The sequence below is a fragment of the Plasmodium gonderi genome, assembly GCF_002157705.1.
Source record: "Plasmodium gonderi DNA, contig: Chr11, whole genome shotgun sequence".
In the NCBI taxonomy this organism is placed as follows: domain Eukaryota; phylum Apicomplexa; class Aconoidasida; order Haemosporida; family Plasmodiidae; genus Plasmodium; species Plasmodium gonderi.
In genome coordinates, this window is record NW_021628936.1 from 1,438,862 (window position 1) to 1,452,703 (window position 13,842).

General features: G+C 30.8%; 3 protein-coding genes across 3 annotated transcripts; 2 read left to right on the forward strand and 1 right to left on the reverse strand.

Annotated features, from left to right (window-relative positions):
• Window positions 1-3,021: 3,021 nt before the first annotated feature.
• Window positions 3,022-4,665, reverse strand: PGO_113090 (malate:quinone oxidoreductase; the record flags this gene model as incomplete). Its single annotated transcript, XM_028688643.1, has 1 exon — window positions 3,022-4,665. One exon carries the CDS (start codon window positions 4,663-4,665, stop codon window positions 3,022-3,024), a length of 1,644 nt encoding a protein of 547 aa, XP_028544444.1.
• A 3,817-nt stretch (window positions 4,666-8,482) lies between these two features.
• Window positions 8,483-9,862, forward strand: PGO_113100 (ras GTPAse; the record flags this gene model as incomplete). The annotated part of the gene is made up of 1 exon (XM_028688644.1): window positions 8,483-9,862. One exon carries the CDS (start codon window positions 8,483-8,485, stop codon window positions 9,860-9,862), a length of 1,380 nt encoding a protein of 459 aa, XP_028544445.1.
• A 1,291-nt stretch (window positions 9,863-11,153) lies between these two features.
• On the forward strand, window positions 11,154-13,061 carry PGO_113110 (hypothetical protein, conserved; the record flags this gene model as incomplete). The annotated part of the gene is made up of 1 exon (XM_028688645.1): window positions 11,154-13,061. The coding sequence occupies one exon, from the start codon at window positions 11,154-11,156 to the stop codon at window positions 13,059-13,061; it is 1,908 nt and encodes a 635-aa protein (XP_028544446.1).
• Between the last annotated feature and the right edge of the window lie 781 nt (window positions 13,062-13,842).

The window sequence follows — 13,842 nt, forward strand, 5'->3', positions numbered from 1 at the left end:
TAATTCCTGTGACCAACCTGTATGAACAGCGTGTTCCTTTTTCATTCAATTCGGAGAAAAGGGTGCTATTTTTTGGTACTCCTCTTTGGTACTGCTTATGAGTACTGCTTATGAGTACTGCTTATGAGTACTGCTTATGAGTACTGCTTATGAGTACTGCTTGTCAGTACTGCTTGTCAGTACTACTTATCAATACTGCTTATCAATACTGCTTATCAATACTGCTTATCAATACTGCTTATCAATACTGCTTATCAATACCACTTTTCTCTTTTTTTTTTCCAAAAATTAAAAAATTGACATAGCAGTAAAATATATCCCTCTGTCCTCTAGATCTTTATTCCTGCTTTGCTTATTCGAAATCCAAATGGAAGCTTTTTTTTTTTTTTTTTTTTTTTTTTTTTTTTTTTTAAATCATTAAGCAGAGTAGTGGTGAAAAGTTTTTTTTTTTTTTTTTTTTTTTTTTTTTTTTTTTTTTATTTTTTTATTTTTTTTTTTTTTAAATTTTTTTTTTTTTTTTTTTTTTTTTTTTTTTTTTTTCTTCCGATGCCAATGTTTGTGCTTGTACTTATGTTTCATTTTAACTTCCCCTTTTTTTTTTTTTTTTTAAGCCTATCCCATATGTTCATTTTTCGTCCTTGGAATTCTTCCATTGTGGCAGTTTATAATTGACAGGCATGTTGATGTAAACCCAAAATGACCTATGCTATAAAACCTTGATAAAGAATTGTAACCTATGTCTCTTTTTCTGCATGTGAGAATAGAGATATGCTTGTTCTATTTTCCTTTTTTTATTTTTGCTTCACCGTTTCATCGTTTCATCGTTTCATGATTTCGTTCTTTATTTTTACCATCACATTGTGACAGTTGCATATTTCTCACGCTAGGTGTGATTTTCTTATTGCTGAGCCTAAGCCCATGAAGAAATATAAAGTCTGCACAAAAAAATTATGTACGTTCAGGTTAAATACATTTCATTCGGGATTGTGCACAAAAAAGTGGAATCTTTCACTTTTTCCTGTGTGTGTAAAATTGGATGAAGAAGTAATAGAAATAAAATTCTCAAATGCATACACTCGAAAATGTGAAAAATTGGTTTTAACATAGGAAATAGAAGGGTGAAAAAACACCTTTTTTATACAGAATAGACCTTTTTTTTTTTTTTTTTTTTTTTTTCTCACCCTCTTATCGCCTAACTCACATAGCTATCTAGCGAATGCAACAGTGTTATATAAAATATGCAATGCATAATTACCCTCCTGTGAAATGATAAATATTAATACATTTTTGTAAAAATGTTTACATATTTACATTCTCCAAGCTACATAATTCCATGCATCATATATTTTTTACAAAGTTCAGCAAAGGTATTACGTGTCTGGGATATGATGCCTACACAAATGTTTTTTCTCACGAATAGTAGAATAAAAGAAATGATATACATTAAGACAGAATGGGGAGAGAATGAAATGTAATGAAAAGATATCTACTCTCTTTTTTTTTTACATGTGAGAAGTTGCAAAAATATGAACGAGACACATATCGCACATATGCATGCATAACAAAACTGATGGGGAGGACAGCTTCCATGTACACGTGTCCAAGCCACACACATGTTTGGGAAAGCATTCGTGTGAATAGTCTATTTTCCATAAAAGCATAGTTATTTCTCCAGAATTAACAAATAACATTCTCATTTGGGAGTTAATATATATATATATATATATATATATACATATACATATATGTATGTAAATTTCTATAACTCTCTCCCTTGTCACGTACACATAAAGTGGATCTGCTACCATATAATCGTGTATGCACTTTTTGATTTTATTCCTTTTGGAAGTTAAGATTCTTCCATTTTGTAGGCATATATAACTTATATGCACCTAGACAGAAAAAAAAAAAAAAAAAAAAAAAAATAGGCACCCAATGACAGGGACCCATTAACCAATTTTTTATATTTACTTTTTTATCTCGTGTTCGATCTGCTGCCTTTTTCCACTGTGACAGTGCTGCATGTGCTACCACACTCACGTTTAATATATATACTACTGGTGTTATAGAGAAATGGAAAACGGGTGAGAGACAAATAAGTGGCTTCCATGCCATTCACAACTACATATTGTGAGGTAATAAATGTAGGATATTCATTCTTAAAAAAAAAAAAAAAAAAAAAAAAACTTGGATAAAAAAAGAATGGCAGCAATGCAACTGGGTTGGAAAATGCTAATGGTTACATACAGTTTTTTGAGAAGAGTTGTCGAAATGAGTTAAAAAACAAAAAAAAGGAAAAACATTAATGTGTTCTCAAAAGAGGTGGCAGACGTTTAATATTATCTCATAGGAAGCAAATACATTAATATTTTCTCATAAGCAGCAAAAATGAGAAACTTATTACGTATAACACCACATACACAGTAGGGAAAATGTGAACGAGAAAACTTTTCTAAAGCGAGCTGGAAATTAAAAAAAAGATGTGTCATATTTAAAGGGTGAAAAAAAAAAAAAAAAAAAAAAAAAAAAAAATAATAAAAATAAAGTAAAATAAAACAGCAGTATAAAAGGTATCATCCAGAAGTTACATTTTTCTCCAAAAAAAATTTGATTAAGAAAAAATTGGAAAAAGTGTGATGAGGGATGGACTCGTGGGCGATAATAAGACGGGGGCGAGGAAATAAGGTTCCATCATTTTTGCCTGAATTTATGCCCTTATTTTTGCCTTAATTTTTTTCTTCATATTTTCCATCATTTTTTCTTCATTTTTCTTCATATTTCCTGCATTTTTTCTTCATTTTTCCATCATTTTTTCTTCATTTTTCTTCATTTTTCCTGCATTTTTTCTTCATTTTTCCATCATTTTTTCTTCATTTTTCTTCATTTTTCTTCATTTTTCTTCATTTTTCCTGCATTTTCCTGCATTTTTTCTTCTGTTTGGTCTGAACTACCTGACGTCTTTGCACACCCATTCCAAGCACCGTGTGCACCGCTAGTCGTCTAGGTGGCATATATATTCCCTCATAAATAATCAACGGGATATTCTCCCTCATAAAGAAACTTCTTTACCTGTTTTTTGTTTATCTCTGCATTTAAGCGTTCACATATGGTATTCATGTCATACTCTCCATTACCTAAGCAGGTGGTAGCACCAGGTGATGGAGTGATATTAAAAATAATGTTTTTTCCTGAATCAATTTTTCCCTCTCCTAAAATAAGTTTTTTTGTTTTTTTATTTATGAGTTGTGGTCTAACACCACCATAACCGACACAGTATGACAAATCTCTAGTGGTTAAGGTGGGTATAATTTTTCTTACATCTTTGAGAAATAAATATTTATTTAGAATTGGAATTTCAAATAGGAAATTTCTACAGACATATTTCAGCATTGTCATATCTTTAAACAGGTTAAAATATACATGAAATAAGTTAAAATCTGGATTCCAAACTTTTAAAAAATCTAATAATGTGTTCATATTATCTCTCTCAAGTAATGGTAGTGGTAAAGCAGTAGGTCCAAATCGAGTTTTTCCTCTCTCAATAATATCAGGATCACCATGAACTGCTGCAAATGGTAAAGCTGGATTCTGAATTGTGTATACTTTTCCATTTAAAATATTTCCAGAAAAATAAAAACTTCCAGCTACTGGTAAACAGCTATATTCTAATCCATAATTCATTTTTTGTGCAATCATTAAGGAATGTCCACATGCACATACAACTACAAAACGAGATTTAATAGTTCCTCTATTTGTATATATTTTGTACAGTGATTCATTTATTTCTTCGATATTATTTACTTCTGTGTCTAGATGTACAGAAACTTTTTTTGTACTACTATGGTTCATACTATTTGCACATTCTATGAAACTTCTTGAAAGTTTCTGAAAATCACATGTTGTTAATTCTGGTGGCATATACAAAGCTGATAATGCTTCATCTCTCAAGGTATGCGAATTTTTTAACGCAACTTTGGGTTCCACTTTATGTATATCATTCTTATTATACAACTTCATGGATTTAAATAATTTTTTAAACATTGGATACCTCTGTTCTAAAAATTCACATTCTTTTTCTCCCACTCCTAAAACCATTTTTTGTGTAATACTTGATATATCATCTCTTTTATCTGAGGGTAATTTTCCTAAATAATTTCTCAACAAATCTGCATATCTTTTTATGAACTTTGCTTTTTCAAATGAATAATTCGTTTCTATATCTCCACAGTGTATGGTTTGACTATTATTTTTCCCGTGAGATGCCACCAGTGCAAAATCACTTCTTCTTTCTAATATCGCTAACTTTTTTAAATTTGTGAATTTAGACAGCAAGAAAAGCAACCCTGTACCGGTCACACCTCCTCCTATAATCACTGTGTCATAGATCTCTCCCTGCAATTCTCCCGCAGTTCCACTCATTCCCCTCACGTTTCGAATTCGATTAGAGATTCGTGCACCACTACCAATGATTCCAATGTTGTCAATGCCTCTACATCCACTAATACAGGTGACACTAGTTGCAGTGCTTACCCTACGTGAGCCTCGAACATTTCTGGTTCCCTCACCACCATCAATGTTGCAATTCTGATTATATGGGATGCATGTTGTTTCAGCAAACCTGGCACCATTCTTGTGTTTGCAAAATATATTCTTCACTCTTAACATTTTTTTTTTTTTTTTTTTTTTTTTTTTTTCTCTTTATTCTACAATTCTATTTGTGGCTCTCTATGTTGATTTCTTTCCTTTTTTTTTTTTTTTTTTTTTGGTTCGAATAAGATTCTCTCAGGAGCTTGCAATCTGCTGTTTCTTTTTCTGTGTATGTCTGATAAATGATTGAATATATATCTTTTTTATATCACTTGGTTGACTAAAGAGGGTTGGGGACTGAGAGTTCCTCTTCCATCCTAAGGAGTTGGCTCCTTCCTTTTCTATTCCTTAATCTCAATCACTGTCTCTATCTCTCTTTTCGAACCTCTTTGCACTCCCGTGTTGTAACTCGTTTTCTTTTCCTTTTGCACTTATCGTTTGGTGACAAAAAACCAATATCTTGTCCCAATCTACCTTTTCGATTCCTACATCAAAACAAAAGATATACCACGTGTTAAGACGTGTGTGAAATAGACATGAATAACCGAGGGAGTTATCTATGACAAGGGGCTTCTTTACAACCTATGCGTTGTTTGTACTTTTACACACTGAGGGGATCATATGTTACTTATACTTTTTTGAAAAGTGGAAAAAAAATAAATAAAATAGCACCGTGTTGATGAAATTTCTAAATACAAATGAATTCAATTTAAGGAGGGGTGTTCAAAAGTACTAGTTTGTTATATGTGAAACGTGGAAAAAAAAAAAAAAAAAAAAATATATATATATATATATATATATATATATATATATATATGCATATATACATATATATATATGCATATATACATATATATATGCATGTACATGTAATACCAAAGTTAGCTGTAAACAAATTAAGAGATTTTGCTCTTCTCATAAAATAAAAAAAAATTACACCTTTTGCGCTTTCGTTTATTTTGTACTTGTTTTTTTTTGCGTACAGTTTCACTTCCGATTTCGATCTTTTGCTAATAGCACTCTTTTTTTCTTTTACTTCTCTTTTTTCTTCTCTTCTTTCTTCTCTTTTTTCTTCCCTTTTTTTTTTTTTTTTTTTTTTTTCTCCTTTTTTTTTTTTTTTTTTTTTTTTTTTTTTTTTTTTTTTTTTTTTTTTTTTTTTTTTTTTTCTTTTTTTTTTTTTTTTTTTTATCTCTCCTCTTTTTTTTTTTTTATTTTGCTCTTTCCTCTTCACATCTCTCCCATGAGTATGCAAAAGGATTTATCTTACATAGGCACATTTATACTTCAACCATATTAGAAAAAAGGAGGAAACTTCATACATGTTACATCAAACTTGTAGAAAAAAGAAAAGAAAAAAAAAAAAAAAAAAAAAACTACTTGCATGCTTACCTACTTTCATGTTTACCTACTTGCTTACTTACATATGTATGTATAAAATGTGATTTAATTCCCTGGAAAAATTATCTACCTTTTGCTGGAAGTGCAACATATATATATATATATATATATATACCATATTAAAATAATTAATTTTCATGAACCGTTATCCTTTTCCCTTTTTTTTTTTTTTTTTTTTTTTTTGCCTATTTTGCTCTGTTGAGTTGGAAAAAAGGCACAAGCAAGCATGTAAGGGGACAGCTTTTATTTTGTTTTCATCTGTGTATGTTCTTTTCTCTTTTCTTTTTCTCCATCACAACCCCCAGAGGTAGTGAGAAACTGAAAGGTGAAAATTGCTGAATGCTGGATTGTGAACACTATTCAAATGTAGTGATATCCAGGATATGGTTCTTCTATCACGTTCTATTACTTGTGTTTTTATACCGTTACTTTAGTTAACATATTTTTTTTTTTTTTTTTTACATTTATGCGAATGCAAACGTTCGAGAAAAAAAATGTTCCTTATACCTATGGATTAATTTCCAAATCACATCTCCAAGTACCTTGGGTCGGACTTATAAGAAAGGGATATACATGGTGGATATGGATTGGTTCCTCAAACTCGAAGCAGTAATTCATTGTGAGCACGAGAAAAATGTGTATGTGTGAATGCGTAAACATCCATGGGTACATCCATAGGCCCACGCATGCGTGTTACTTTTTTTTTTATTTTATTTTTTTTTTTTAAATATCCAATTTTGCACACTGGGTAAAACAATTTAACGTAAATTAAGACTCCACCCATCCCCTCGTATCTCTTCATTCGTGTAATAAACGATTTGCTTATTTCTTTATTTTATTAATGGATTTTTTTTTTTTTTTTCTCTCTAGCACGTTACCCCTCATAGGGAATATAAAACACACAGACTTTACATTCCACACTGAAAACAAACTTTTCACAGATTTCAGTGTGCATAAGGAGCGAGTGCAGCTGGGTGTGTACATATATGTGCATGCACATGTAGGTGCAGGTGCGTGTGTATAGGTAATTAATATGTACACTGACAGCAGTGCTGCATTTTCATTCACCATTTTGTTAAAAATTGTGTGCGAGAGAGATATTCCTTTTAAGCAGAAAAAAAAAAAAAATTGAACTGAAGTGATGTGAAGCGATGTGAAGTGATATGAAGTGATGTGAAGTGATATGAAGCGATGTGAAGTGATATGAAGCGATGTGAAGTGATATGAAGCGATGTGAAGTGATATGAAGCGATGTGAAGTGATATGAAGCGATGTGAAGTGATATGAAGTGATATGAAGCAATGTGAAATGATGTGATGTTATCCGATCCGATCTGATGTAAAGTCAAGTGAAATGAAATGTTAATTCAATTCGGGAGCCCTTGCGACCGTACCTCCATCCGTGAATCTTCTTTAACCTGGGCAACGTTTTAAAGCAGTGTTTCATGTTTTTATGAACATATCCTGAACAAATTGTATGAAAATATTTTCCCCAGTTTCTCTCACTTGGAGGGAAGAATATCTGAGCTCAACAGTGGAGCAAGTAATTTTTGGATGAAATGGAAAGAGCCTTAGGAATGCTTCTTCAAAGAAAGGTGAAGAGACAAAAAAAAATTAGAGAAAATGTATTAAGAGTAGGAATGGGAGAGAGAGGGGGAGGGGAAGAGTGACCACACCTTAGCTGGTGTGAAAACAGGAAACCTCTCACACATATTATGTATGTGTCAGTGTATCAATGCATCACTGTATCAAAGGTATCTGTTTATGCACATATACATATAACACACACTTGTATGTATATGTGTGTGTGTGTGTGTGCTTGTATCACCACAGCTGTGGCACTAATGATGACCTCTTCAAAATGAACCCATTTCCATTCGTAGTGTATATGGAGAAAAAACGAGAGAACTGCGAAAGGCCAAAAAAAAAAAAAAAAAAAAAAAAGAGCCAGAGTAATCGGTACAAGACCAGAGGATATAAAAGCTTTACGAGAAAAGTTCCTAAATGAAGAAGATTTTTTCAAACCCCAACATATGATGAAAGCCGTTGCTAATGGTTCTCCTCCAATAAAGATTTCATTTCTATATCGAATTGACATAATCCAGTTATAGTTTTTAAATCATTCTTTTTTACTTTCCTTTGCTGTATTTTTCTTTCTTTTCCCCGTTTGTCCAAAGTACCCTACCTTCCATCAACACATCCTTCTTATTTCGACCCTTCTCCAAATTGTTCTTCTTTTTATTTTATTTTTTACTTTTTTTTTTTTTTTTTTTTCGAACGTGAGGAAATATCACTGACACGTTGCAAAATTATGCGTATAAAATTTCAAAGCCACAGCCTTTTCTTCCAAGCACAAAAGTATTTGCAAAAAAAAAAAAAAAAAAAAAAAAAAAAAGAACAAGTTGTTGGTGGGAACAGGAGGGTTGGGGTAAAAACAAAAGTATTATAACGACACATTTGATGCATTAAAAAAAAAAAAAAAAAAAAAAAAAAAAAAAATGGAGAGTTTAAAAATTTTGGTATTGGGAGATGTAGGTGTAGGAAAAAGTTCATTCCTGAAATTGATAACAGAAAGATATTCTGAAATATATCCGATAAATTTTTTTGATTATTATGTACATATAGATGAAGAAGAGAAGAATAAAAAATTTATAAGTGCAAAGGATTTAGCAGAGAATAATTGTAAAAATCAAAATGTGCAAGCGTTAGTAGAATCTATGTTTTTTCAAGCTAAAAGAAATTTTCTAGAATTTATTGAAAGTAAAATGAGAGGGGAAAATTTCTTTTTTGAAGAAAGACACAAATATACATACGGTTTTGAAGTTTTCACCTTCTTGTGGCACAGAAATAATGAATATAACAATAACAAATTTGAAAAATATATCCCTCTCAATATAAGAAAAACAGGAGAGTATTTACCTGATGTAGTTACTATGCATCGTTCAAATGGAAATACAGAAAATACTGATTACCATAACGATGCACTACTTGTGGAATTTTTAGAAATTGGAGGAATTCAAACCTATTCATGTACGAGAAATATTTTTTATGAAAAGCACGATGGAATTCTGCTAGTTTATGATTCATCAAATAACAAGTCTTATCACAATTTGGTCAAATGGCTGTATGAATTATATGAACATACAAACCCACCATCAGATGTATTTTGTTCTGCCAAACGAGGTCGAAATAAATTCTGGAACTTTTTCAATAGTCATGAAACCAATAAGAAGTTGCTGGTAGAAGAACCAAGAGTAGGGATAAAAAAGAATTACTATGATTTGAGAGATCATGTGGGCAATTATCCAAATTTTGAAAAAAAAAACAAAAAAAAAAAAAAAAACAATAATCCTAATTGTGCGCTTGGTGGAGAGTATTACACGAATGGTTGCGTTAATCTGCATTGTGAGAAATACAGTAATGGTTATGTTGATTGGTGTGAAAATGATCGTGATGATGACCCATTTGGTTCAGAGGACAATTCGGATAGCAATTCAGACATCGAAAAGGGACATGTCAAAAAGAGAGGAACCAAAAAGGGTGATAAAATTTTAAAAGGAGAAATACCCGTAGCATTGCTAGCCACGAAGATTGACAAAAAGAATGCGAAAGAAAAACCAGCTTTTGTAAAAACCCCTGAAAATTCTATTTTTTACCGATTTTTTTTTCCAGACTTTTCAGGAAATGCAAATGAATCTGCTTACGGAAGTAAAAATAATTTAAAAAAAAAAAAAGAAATATTAAAAAAACTGGAAAATCATATAAGTCAGGCAACGGAAATTAAAGCAAGTTCTATTGATTGTGTTGTTGACATTGAGAAATTTATATATTTTCTCAGACTAGTTTATGATAAAAAGTACAACACTCATCATGGTTAATAGATAATATTAATTTTTCCATACGCTAATTTGGATGGAGATTTTTTCTAGTCCTAGGATTTTGTGTGTGTGGATTGACCTATCGGCTAGCATATCTCCCTAGGTACAAACCTAGGAACGCATGCAAGGTTACTGTACTTTTTTTTTTTTTTTTTTCACAAACTTTTAGTATGCTTTCAATCGTTTGAATTGTATTTTTTTTTTTTTTTTTTTTGCATAATTGCATCATTCTGAGCATTCTTTGTCTTTCCAACGAGGAAAATAAATTTTTATTATTTACAAAATCGAATATTTTTGTGTATATACATGGGATTATATTCTTCTATGGTTATACATTTGGTATGTGTGCAACATGTTTTAGTAGCTATAATAACCAACGCAGAAGGTTTCTTTTTTTTTTTTTTTTTTTTTTTCCAAAAAATGTGTATAAACATACATATATACATAATATGTAAATATTACAAGGATATACAAAATTGTATTTCTCCAATTTTAGGAAGCAACATAACTCTTTTTTTTTTTTTTTTTTTTTTTTTTTTTATTTTTTTCCTTTTTTTTTTTTTTTTCCTTATTTTTTTTTTTTTTTTTTTTTTTTTTTTTTTTTTTTTTTTTTTTTTTTTTTTTTTTTTTTTTTTTTTTTTTTTTTTTTTTTTTTTTTTTTTTTTCTTTTTTTTTTTTTTTTTTTTTTTTTTTTTTTTTTTTGTAGTACCGTTTTGTATCAGTGTTTTTGCGTGCCAAATTGTTTTTATTATTTTTTTTCGGCTTATCTGCAAGTATTTTTTTTCACATTTACACGCTTAAGCACGCTTTTTTTCTCTCCCGCATTTGCTACATTTGCCATATTTTCTATATTTGCCACATTTCCTAATTTGCCACATTTCCTAATTTGCCACATTTCCTAATTTGCCACATTTCCTAACTCTTCAAAACTGTCAGAGAATATCCATGGTTGCATTTCCAAAATGAGCTGAACATGAAATAAAAAAAAAAAAAAAAAAAAAGCTAGCCAATTTCTACAGCTGTTTGCTCGCATTTGTGGTTATAATCTGTAATTTTTACACCTGACCCTGTTCATGTTGTATTTTTTTTTTTTTTTTTTTTTTTTTTTTTTTTTTAAAATTTTTTTATGGGTTTCACATAACCGAATTTTTGCTCGTTGAAAATTTTTCTTGTCTTTTATACTTTTTTTTTTTTTTTTTTTTTTTTTTTCTTTTATTTTTTTTTTTTTTTTTTTTTTTTTTTTTTTTTTTTTCTGTTAAAATTATTCTATGGGTTTCACATAACCGAAATTATGCTCGATGAAAATTTGTCATGTCTGTTAGACGAAAGTGATGATGACTGCACAAAAAAAAATGATGTCAAAAGTAGGAAGCAGGAGCTACATCACAACAAGAACAGCGGAATAACAAATGAAAAACATAGAGATTTTTTACCCACGTCTGTGTTCAATTTCCACATTCGCAATATAGGAAACTTGAACAATTTTTTTAAAAACACAAATAGTAAGTTCGGGGTTTTAAACTATAAGGCCAAGAATCAGAGTACCTCTCATGGCACTGTTGAACACACACCAACTTTGCGCCTTCGAAATGGAGAAGCTAGTCAAAGCAGCAACACCGTAAATAAAAAATATGAACAGTTAAAGAAAAATTTAAACATCAAGAATGCTTTGAATAGAAAAAATGATGAAAACGTGCTAGTGAACAAGGATGGTGCCCGAGCTGCGGATAATGCAACATGTAGTGGAAACAATGAAAGGTATAACAGTCACCCATTAAATTACATTTCCCCCTCGTTAGAAATTCAAAAGCACGAATTTGTGAAAACGAAAAATTTTAAATTTCCCCAGATTGATACTAACTTAGGGCATGAAAAAAACATTTCTAATGTAGCGGAAAATGCAAACATCTGTAAAGAGAAGGAAAGGGAGGAAATAATACCATGCAGCACAAATTGTGCTACTCCAATTAACATCACCATAAATGAAAAAAAAAAAATTTCAAAAACTAGCTTATACTGTGAGGTGGTAGTCAATCAAGGTGAAACTTATAATAGTGCAGTAGTAGAGGAAAAAAGAACAATAGCCAATAATATCGTAAAATCAAATGAAAAAAAAAAAATAGAAAAGTTTAATGCATGCGAAGATGTAACAAATAGTGCTTGTTCGCATGTGTGTGAAGAAAAAAATATCACTGGGTCAAGTGAATATATTAGTTATGGTACACATCTTGACATGAGTACAAAAGGAAAGGATGTTCCTGCACCTTTTCCCATAAGCAGTAAGAACACAGAATGTGTTAATCAAGGAGCGAATAAGAAGAAGTGCACAAGAACAGACAGAACTTCAAAACCAGCAATAGTAAATAATTCAGCCAAATTTGTTTCTTTTAAAAATGTTCCCACGGAAAATACCAATCTGGATGACACAAATTTGGAAAGTACCAACTTAAGAGACATTTCACAAAAGTTGAATTTTATGAGACAGCTTTCTCAGGAATCGAAAAAATCTCCAAGCGCAACACAAATATCACATAAAAACAAAATTGAAAAAAGGAAAGAATTAATATACTGCTTTTCATTCATAAAATACAATTCTTGGATTAAGGCTTTGCAAATACTGAACCTTCCTTTGGATCCATTCCATCTAAGTATAAATGTACACAAGTATATAGCAAATGGGAGATTTGAAGAGAATAACCAAATGACTAAATATTCTAGTGGCTATGCGAACAGTCCAAACAGCAACAACACATCAATGAACACATCCTTTTTATATACATATAATATACACAATATTTTGAAAAATAAACGATTCGCAAATTACAGGATAGAAAAAATGATAGTCATTGTTAAAAGTATTAGATGCAAAACTCATGGATATTTCATAGTGGTAATGGATCCATCGGGACAGATGCCAGCTTCTATACATAAAGAGGTTGAGAAGGAATATAAGAAATATATCAATGTTGGTTCAACACTAATACTGAAAAATGTTACAGTGTTTGAAACCATACAAAACTTCCCCTATCTAATAATAACTCTCAGAAGCCTCGTAAGAGTTATAAAAGCAGAGGAAACAAATTATGTTACGAAAGAGAGTATCCTCAAAGGCATTTACCCTTTGGAGGAAAAAAATCTTCCCCTCCATTCCCTACATAGACAAAGACAAAGACAAAGACCTGTGAACTTTCGAGAGTAGTATATTGGAGGTACTATGACATTGCGAGAGGGGTATCACCATAAGACGAGTGAAGTGGTCACACTCACATTAACATTACTTGTTACTTTTCCTGTAGTAGGAAGTTTATGAACTACTGTACATGATTGCTTAAGAAGACAGAATACTCCTCCCATACAATTAGAAATTAATAAATGATTTGTAATGGTTTACCTGGAACAATTTTGAGCCTTTGCTTTTTTTTTTTTTTTTTTTTTTGCCCACCTTTAACCCAGTCGTTTTACTGTTTCGTCCTATTTCTAATTTTTTTTTTTTTTTTTTGTTCTTTATTTATATGATAATCATTTCCCTTTTTATTTATTTATTTTTTTTTTTTTTTTTTTGCTATTTGTTTAACCAACTTTTTTTTTAAATATTTGTTCAATTTCCTCCCATTTTTTTGTGTGAATATATAACCGATATCTCTCCCCCCAGCCCTCATCCTTTTAAAACGTGATAAACGTTTCGTGAAAGAGAGGTGGAGGAGAAACTTCCAACTTTTGAATTTTTTTTAAAATTGAATTTATGATGCTTCCTCTGAATAGATAGGATAGAAAAGTTTAGTCATCAAGTTGACAAGGAACACTTCGACAAACACAAGCTGTGTGTCTCGAAAAACATGAACCTACGTTCCCCTTGGGGTCGGATCACACATCTGCATATGCATGTAATAAAAAAAGGAATATGTTTTTGCATGTGTGTCTATATGGGAATATGCGTCCACAGTAATTAACAATTGGACATTCGACAGACACATACACAT